The sequence below is a fragment of the Chrysochloris asiatica genome, unplaced genomic scaffold (genome assembly GCF_000296735.1).
Source record: "Chrysochloris asiatica unplaced genomic scaffold, ChrAsi1.0 scaffold00001, whole genome shotgun sequence".
Lineage (NCBI taxonomy): Eukaryota > Metazoa > Chordata > Mammalia > Afrosoricida > Chrysochloridae > Chrysochloris > Chrysochloris asiatica.
In genome coordinates, this window is record NW_006408519.1 from 42,878,822 (window position 1) to 42,888,266 (window position 9,445).

The 9,445-nt window shown below is 47.2% G+C and overlaps 1 protein-coding gene across 1 annotated transcript in view; it reads right to left on the bottom strand.

The window, feature by feature from the left end:
- Positions 1–9,445, bottom strand: part of ZFAT (zinc finger and AT hook domain containing) — a 212,266-nt gene that overhangs the window by 59,541 nt on the left and 143,280 nt on the right. The window contains exon 11 of the mRNA XM_006830846.1: positions 4,273–4,411. Coding sequence (XP_006830909.1) covers positions 4,273–4,411 — 139 coding nt within the window. The remainder of the gene's footprint in view (positions 1–4,272; positions 4,412–9,445) is intronic.

Sequence of the window (9,445 nt, forward strand, 5' to 3'; positions counted from 1 at the left end):
GGAACACTTAATTGTGCTCACTAAGAATCTGTACATGGACCAAGAGGCAGTTGTTTGAACAGAACATGGGAACACTGAATGGTTTAAAATTAAGAAAGGTGTGCAACAGGGCTGTATTCTTTCACCATACTTATTCAACCTGTATGCTGGACAATTTATCTGAGAATATTCTGGCTTATATGAAGAAAAACATGGCATCAGGACTGGAGGAAGACTCACTAACAACTTAACAACCTGCAATAGGCAGATGATACAACCTTGCTTGCTGAAAGTGAAGAGGACTTAAAATATTTACTGAAGAAGCTCAAAGAGCACAGCCTTCGGTATGGATTACATCTCAATGTAAAGAAAACAAAAATCAATAAACAACATTATTAACAACAGAGAAAAGATTGAAGTTGTCAAGGACTTCATTCTTCTTGGATCAACCATCAACACTCACGGAAGCAGCAGTCAAGAAATCAAATGACGTATGCATTAGGCAAATCTGCTGTACAAGACCTTTGTAAAGTGTTGAAGAGCAAAGATATCAGCTTGAGGACTAAGGTGAGCCTGACCCAAGCCATGGTATTTTCAATAACCTCACATGCATGAGAAAGTTGGACAGTAAATAACGAAGATCGTAGATTAATTAATGCATTTGAGTTATAGGATTGGAGGAAAATATTAAAAGTGCCATGGGCTGCCAAAAGAACAAACAGATCTGTATTGGAAGAAGTGCAGCCAGAGTGCTCCTTGGAGGCCAAGATGGCCAAACTTTGTCTCTCATACTTCGGACATATTGTCAGGCAGAACCAGTCGCTGGAGAAGGATATCATGTTTAGTAAGGTGGAGGGTCAGAGAAAAAGAGGAAGATGCCCAGCAAGATGGATTGGTAAAGTGGCAGTGTTATGCCCAGAATTCAGGGTCCCCAAAGACCACCCAGGAGCCGTGTACCGATACAAATACATAAGGGTTGTTTAATCAAGCTCGAGCCAGGTCTCTAACCTTATCCGACATTTCAGAATAGGGAAAGAGCCCCGAGTTCATTGTCTGCAGGGTTTTTATAGAATTTTCAAACAGCTCAGGTTTCTCAGCTTTACAATCTTTGGATTGGTTAACAATTGGCAAACTATGAGATGTTACAGTTTAATTGGTGAGGACTCGTGGTCTTTGTTCTTAGGCTAGGGTAAAGGAAAACATCTGGCCTCTGGCCTTGAGCTGCCTGGCTATTTATACATATATCATATTCTTGGAGCTAGAGTACGTGTTCAGGCTAATGTACAGAATGGAGATTGACCTTGCCTCTGGAGGGAACTAATAACTGAGGCCTTGTCTATTTAAAATGTTTTCCTGAGCCTGACTAGAGTTTAGTCAAGCAGTTTCTAGGTAGGCAAAATCAGGTAAAATCAGTTTGGTCCTTACAGCAGCATCAATGGGCTGAAGCGTGGCAACAATTGTGAGGCTGGCCCGGAACTGGGCAGTGTTTTATTCTGTTATGCACAGGTAGCTATGAGTCGGTACCGACGTGTTGGCACCGAACAAGAGAAACATCTTCAGTGAATATTGGCTCTGGTGTGGCGCTGCAGGACGATGTGTTGGACTGCAAGGTCAACTACAAGGTTGGTGGTTCAATTCCACCAGTCCCTCCTTGGAAACCCTATACAGGGTCGCTATGGGTCGGAACCAACTCGAGGGAACTTAACAACAACAACACGTGTCATTCCATTCCAGACCTGAAGGGTGGCTGAGGGCCATAGTGTAGGGTTCCACCAGTCTCTTCCAGTCATTTTTATCATTTTGAATTTTGTTCCACATTTTCTCCCATTCTATGCAGGACATTCTAATATGGTCCTTTTCCGAGTAGTTGGTAGTGGTGGTCGGACATAATCTAGTTCTTCTGGTCTCAGAGTCACGGGTCTCAGTTCACGTGTTCTGTTTATCCATTGGATAACTGATGTCAAGCATCTTCACTTTTCCTTACACTTCTTTCTTCCACACGTGATGAGACCAATAGGTGCATCTTCGAGGGCTGCTCATGAGCTTTTACGATCTTAGTCTCTACTCAGCAAAGTAGAATGTAGAACATTGTCTCTGTGGACTATGTCATGCCATTGACCACAGTGAGCCTATGGTATTTAGCCCCCGGGCCCAGCAATGCGTTGCCTCAAGGTGTCTGGTAATGTCTAAGAAGGCTTCATCATTGTTACACTTGACTGCTAGCCACAAGATAGACAGCTCAAATCCCCAGCCAGCCCCTCCTTGGAAACCCTACATGGAGTCACTATGAGTCAGAACTTACTTGATGGCGCTGAACAACAACATGCTCTACCATATCCATAGGTGTGTTTGCAGCAAAGATACATACCCGTGTACAAATATCATCTCTCCAACCATTACATACGTGTGGGACTCCTCCCACTCTCCCTCCCATACCTGTTCAGCCTGGGAATCTGTCCAGGTTACCTACACGCAGAACACCGTGGCTCCAGGGTTGTGTATACAACAGTATTTATCTCTAGCCCCTTTAACCCTTATATTCCTCCCAGTCTCTTCATCTGTCTCCATCATTTTTTTGCCAACCCTGGAGGCTTGGTTTTTTGTCGATGAGTCCTGGTGGACACAGGTTAACCAGCTACCAGCTGCTGGCAGAAGATCAGCTGCTAACTTTCCCAGCTGCTCCATGGGAGAGAGATGTGACGGTCTGCTTCCATGAAGGCTGGCCGCCTTGGAAACCCTGTGGGGCAGCTGCACTCTGGCCTCAGGGCGGCAATGAGTCAGAACTGACTCGATGGCGGTTGGATGAGGCTTGTGGGTTTATTCAGCAATGTCTTCAGCGTAGTTCAGACATCTCCCTTTAATACCATTAATGAATGATCATATGCTACACCGCTTGAAAGGACGGAATCAGTTCTTTTTGGCACAGTACTTCTGTGTATTCCTTCCATCATCTTCTGATGGTTCCTGTGTCGGTTGATATTTTCCCATGGAATCCCTCAGCACTGCAACTTGAGATAGGCAGTTTTTCTTTAGTTCTTTCAGCCTGAAGTGTGCTTGGCATTTCAGTTATTTCTCAGCACTAAATAGCTGAACTGTCAGATAAGCATTGGAGCATACGGTCACTGTGAACCACAAGGTTGGTGGTTCAAATCTACCAGCCGCTCTTTGGAAACCCTTTACAGGGTCGCTATGAGTTGGAACCGACTTGATGGCACTTAACAACAAGGACAACAAGAAGTTGTTAAAGCCGAGAAGTTTGCTGTGTCCCCTGCCCATGTAAGCACAGCTATAGAAGGAGGCTGGCCCTAGAACACAGCTCCCCATGATCCCTTGCCCTGGGGCATGGCTTTCCAATGATCCTGAGTTCTTTCTGCTCCTCATCTCTTTCTGCACATCGATGCTGTCATGGAAAGTGCCAGAGGACTCGGTCTGCTCCTTGCTTCACACTAAGATGCAGCTCGTGGGGAACCTTCCCGGCTGCCAAAGAGTTTAATCTACGTGGCTGTGGTTTTTCGAGGTGGTGGGGTTCTAAAATATTCAGCAGACTAGGGGATGAGCAGAAAGCAGCCAGCTGAAGGCCACAGTCCTTTTCCCTCAAGTACCAAAGTGCAGCTACAAAGGTAACAGAGTTTCTCTGCACAGTAACAGCACATGAGCCCCACCAGTTCTTGTGGGAATACGTAATTATTGAAAAAAGACACAAAACCATTGTCCCTCATTATATGAGGTTTCCATCCATTCTCATTAATTTAAACACTCTAAAACGTTTCTCCTTTGCAGCTTGAATCTATAATCTGAGAAAAACACCAATATGCTTAGATAATGCACTGCTCAATACGCTTCCCATAGCACGATCATTTAGGGTTGCAAAAACAGAAAAATCTGAAAACTCCACAAAATTCTACTCTGGGAGAATGTTTAAATTATAAAGTGAGCTCCTCTCCTTGCCTGTTGTGTTACAATTACTCTTCTTTTATAAAATGTGATTTGGAAGATCATTTTCCAAAGGAAAAAAAAATGTTCATGCTACATTCTCAGGAGGAGAGGATACCAACACAAACTACATGCCTGCACAAGCGGAGCAGGCTGTGTGGATGTAGGTTTACTCCTGTCATTTTAGACATATTAATTAGGGTTGTTGTAGTGAATTCTCCAGGCAGTGAGCAACAGTGTCAATGACATTACCAGGAAGAATGAACAGCCCTCAATGCTCCCCGGTTAGAACTGAGCAGTCAGCCAGCCACAGCTCTTTCACCTGGGATGTTGGGGGGCACGGGGCAGGGGGACTCTCACCTTGCTGGACCAGTGCTTCAGCTGCGAGCTCCCTGGTGCCCACGTTGGTGTATTCCTCATTGGGGTGTTTCCTGTTGTAATGCCGCTTCAGGGAGCCGGAAACGTTACAGGAGTAGTGGCAGTGGGCACAGCGGAAAGGCTACAGGGCAAGGGGCGAGGGTTAGAGTGAGGAGAGCCAGGTGAAACCCCTCCCTTCTGGAGAGAGTCTCATCACCCTAGCTAGCACCTGTGATGAGCAGCCCCCACCCATCACGATGGATGCGCTTGAAGGGGACAAGCTGACCCAGGGAATGTTGGGTTCTGCCTCTGCAGCCACCAACCAAGTGACTGGAGCGAGTGGGTCCCCAGGGAGGAGGAGCCCAGATGGAGCATGGACTTCATCACTCTTTTTTGTACATCCAAAATGTGCAGTTTTTCTTCAAGAACAGCTCTTCCCTTGAGTGGAGCTAACTGTTTGCTCTTGGCTACGAACCAAGAGATTGGAGGTTCAAACCCACTCAGTTGCACACTGGAAGAACCACCTGTCCATCGGTTTCTGTGAGATTACTGCCGCTGGAAGCCCAATGGAGCAAAGTTCTTCTCTGACAGAGCTCAAACCCAATACCTAAGGCATTTCTAAGATGTCCTGGTAGCATAAAGGTTAAGCACTAAGCTGCTAGTCATAAGGTTGGCAGTTTGAACCCACCAGCATCTCTGAAGTAAAAAGACTCAGCGATCTGCTCCCATAAAGATGGTACCTTAGGAAACCCTACAGGGCACTGCAACTCTTCACGCCTAGTCACCATGAGCTGGAACCCACTCGACAGCACCGAGCAACAACAGTGAGGCATTTCTTATGGCTTTTATTAGCAGTGTTACCAAGCTCTTTCTGTGCATCCAGATCTGGTGCGCCACTGTGTCTATTAAGATATCAAAACCCACCTTTTCATCCCAAAGGAAACATTGTGTGATGGTTACCAAGAGTTGGAGGAAACGGAAAGGAGCGAACTGTCTAGAGGGTAGATACACGTTAGCTCTGGTGATGGGGAGGGCAAGATATAAGTTGTTGTTGTTAAGTGCTGTCAAGTCGATTCCAACCCATAGTGACCCTGTATATAGGTTTTCCAAGGAGCAGCTGGTGAGTCTGAACTGCCAACCTTGCAGTTCAAACGGGTTTGCAGTCTGGTGTATTGACCCACAGCGCCACACCAGGAATATACAAGAAGGGGAGGCGGGGCAATCAATATACAAGAGGAGGGAGGCTGACAGAAGAATGACAAAGTCAGGTAAAGACACAGGGAGGTATGCGTGGGGCAAAGGGGAGAGAAGTAAATAGTGACCTACACACAACTGGAGAACAACAGTGTTCTATGTGTAGATACAGGGATAGAGCAACAGGATGAATGGTTATAGGAGGAAGAATGGGGTGTGTGTGTGTGTATAGACGTATTTATTTATATATCCCACATATATATGAGAGTTTGAAAGAGGATATTCGTACACAAGGAACCCCAAGGTGGAAGGAGGACAACCGCTGTTCCATGGAGGGGACTGCAGTCACTGACATGAAACAAAAAGAAACACATTGGGTGGCTGTAAACTGACCATCTTGTCGGTACACCTTCACTCAATGCACACACAAACCCCGACTGTGCCTCTGCTGTCCGGCTTGTCCATCTCCTCGGCATTCCCCGGAAGCCCCGCACAAGCCAACAGTGAATTGAACAGCCATGCCCATCAGGGAGAACGGTTGTCCCCTCTCTGACTCTGTGACCATTGAGAGAGAGGAACAGGGGGAAGGAGGAACAAAATGGCAAGGGACACCTACCCCTGGCCCTTCCTCCCATGGTTACCTCCCGTGTCCTCCTCAGGTCTCTGTGAAATGTCCAGACAGAGGGCCCTGAAGGCACAGCTGGGCTGACCCTGTCCCCACCCCCAGTTCTGAGTCACTTTCACCCCAGGGCCCCCTTTGCATTCTCTGAATCTTCATCCTGTTTGTTCCTGAGACTGGCTTCAGGGTGTGACAGTTAAATTTGCATGTCAATTTGGCAGCCCACAGTGCCCACAGTGCCCACTGTGCCCAGTTGTTTGGTCAAACACAAGTGTAGATGTTGCTGTGAAGGTATAAAATAAAAAAGCTGAGTTAATTCTGACTCACAGCGACCCTATAGGAGGGGTAGAACTGTCCCTAGGGTTTCCAAGGTTATACTCTTTGTCCCTGTGGGTTTGATTCATGGACCTTCCGGTTGGCAGCCCCATGTTTAACATACCACCACCACATGTGGTTCACCTTTAAGGCAGTTTACCTGAAACACACTGGGAATGCGATGGCTCTATACCATAAACACTGGACTTCAAATCACGAGGTCCATGGTTCGAGTCCCCCAGTGACGCCGCCGGAGAAAGATGAGGCATTCTGCTCCCTCGAAGATTTGAAACCTTGGAAACCCTATACAGGGTCACTAAGAGTCTATGAGTCGGAACAGACTCGATTGCACTTGACAACAACAGGGTCATTATGAGTCGGAATCAACTCAATGGCTGTGAGTCTGCTAGGTTTGCGTTTTGTTGTTTCATTTATTGTAGCCAGGAGGGTGGGTCTCCAGGGGGGAGGTATGCACAGCCAGTCGCCCTGCTCCGCAACATCCCCCACAAGACCCAGGCCCACATCTGGGGGGCATGAAGCTCCATCATGCACTCCCCTTTGGTCCTCTATATAAGCACAGTCCTTGGTGTGACCCCCCTGCCTCCAGGAATGACTAAAGGACCTTGAACAGACGTGGGGTTACCCAGCATTTCTCATGGAGCTTCAAAGTGGTGAACCTGAAGCCTGGAATGCCAGTCTGTAAGGCTTTGCAGTATTAACAGAGAAGCTAAACATCTCTAAGAGCTTTCACTTCTAGAAAGACAAATATGAAATTATTATTTTTGAAAGGTTAGGATCAAAAGAAAACACTCCATATGCTATTCAGACAGTGCTGGATAGTCAGTGGGAAGAAATGGCTGGAAAAGAAGAGACAATAAAAATGGAAAATGGCCCCAAACCTAACTTCACACTCTAGGCATGACCATCCTCCTTGTGGCAAAGCCGGTCACTAGCTCATGAGAGCGCCAACTTGTTCTGACCTAAGCACATAGGCACATAGGACAGGTGAGCCCCTGGACAGACAGGTGAGCCCTCGGACAGACAGGTGAGCCCCCGGGCAGGCAGGTGAGCCTAAATACACAAGTGGGCTAAGGAGCTCTGGTAGCATAGTAGTTACAAATCGGGCTGCTAATCTCAAAGTCGGCAGTTTGAAACTACCAGCCGTTCCGTGGGAGAAAGATGAGACTTTCTGCTCCCGTAAAGATTTGCAGTCTCGGAAACCCTGTATAGGGTCGCTATGAGTTGGAACTGACTCCACGGTACTTAACAACAACAACATACAAGTGGGCAAGTACATCAAGGTGAGCCTATTACAACAAGTAAGCCCAAACATACAGGTGAGCCCAAACATAGGAGGAACTTCAAAAGGTCCTGGGAACACTCTTTTAAATCCATTTTTCCATGAACCTTCTGAAGCCCCCTAGTACAGGTGAGCCAAATGAGACATCAGTCTTTTTGACAGTAATGCAAACCATCAGTTCTCAGGGCTGGAAGGGGCCTGTGTGTGGAGTAGTCTTCCCTCCACTGGGAGGCTCTGTTCCACAATATCTCTGGAAGCCTGTCACCTACCTAACCAGCTGCCATCCAATGAGTCCAGACTCATAGAATCCTATGAGTCCCCGTTTCACAGGGCTCCCTTTGTCATTGAATCGTGACCCCTAGTCTGTGTCAGCTTGGCTGGGGCATGATTCTCAGTAGCTTGACGATTATGTAATAATGTCATGTGACAGTCATGTGATGGTCCCCCATGACATGATCTGATGTGATCAACCAGCAAGAAGATAAAGGGTGAGCGGCAACACCCTTAATCCCATCACAACCCTTACCCCATGAACAAGGGAGTCTCCTGGGGGTGTGATCTCCAACACCCCTGAGAAATGAGCAGAGAACGAGGGACCTACTGCCACCAAGAAAGAAGAGCAGGAGTGGAGTGTTCTCATTGGCCCTGGGGTCCCTGAGCTGTGAAGATCCTAAATCCAGGGCAAGACTGATGCCAAGACCGCTGGAGATCTCCAAAGAGTGCTCAGCCTACAGATGCTGCAACGAGACAAGGACCGTCCCCAAAGCTGACAGAGAGCTAGAACCGCCCTCTGACTGGGAACGTGTGACCTCCTACACTGTGAGAGCATCCATTTCTGTTTGTTAAAGCCATCCACTTAGAACACAAAACACACTACCATCAAGTTGATTCCCAACTCACAGCCACCCTGGACAGGGTTTCAGAGGCTGTCAATCTTTACAAGAGCAGAGAGCCTCCTCTTTCTCCCACTGCCCACCAGACCAGAGGCCCCAGAACCACACAGGGCGCTGCAGTGCTTTGCAAACTCCAAAGCCCAAGAGCCTAATTTCAGTGGTCTGAATTAACGAGCATGCTGCCTCCCCCCTTGGTGGTATATGACTGTCTCCTCAGGGAACCATTCTGGGGGGGGGCGGGGGAGGAGGGGTAGAGTGCTGCCTTCAGGAGGCCAGGAGATGCCCACCACTTGGTGGCAGAGGCATTGTTACCCCCTCACAGACTCAGGCACCCCAATTTTATTTACTTTTTTTTTTTTGGTGTTGTTTTTGTTGAGGCTGTATAGAGTAGACTATACACCATTTCCATAATCTCTACATGAACAATGAATTCAATGGCCATGATTACATTCTTCAAGCTGTTCAAACAATGGTCACCCTCCCTTTGCATATTGTTCTTCCTCCGTCAGCAAGAGCTCACGAAGTTTCCACAGGAATCTTCAAAGTCACCGCTGCCAGTTTGGTAATGCAAGATAGATCTGGAAAGTACACAGTATTCAAGGCACACTCATAATTATCTTTGTTAGACTGCAGTTTGAGTAAAAGTTGACAGAGTGTGTCAGTTTTTCATTCAACAATCGATACACATCTTGTTTGGTGACATTGGTTGCAGTTCCCACAATGCAACAGCGCTCTTCCCACTTCCTCCCTGGTTCCGTTTCCATTCTTCCTCCTTTCCTGCCCCTTCCTGCTTTCTGCACTTTCATTTTGACCAAATGTTGCCCCCTTTGGTCTCGTATACTTGGTTGTTCTGAG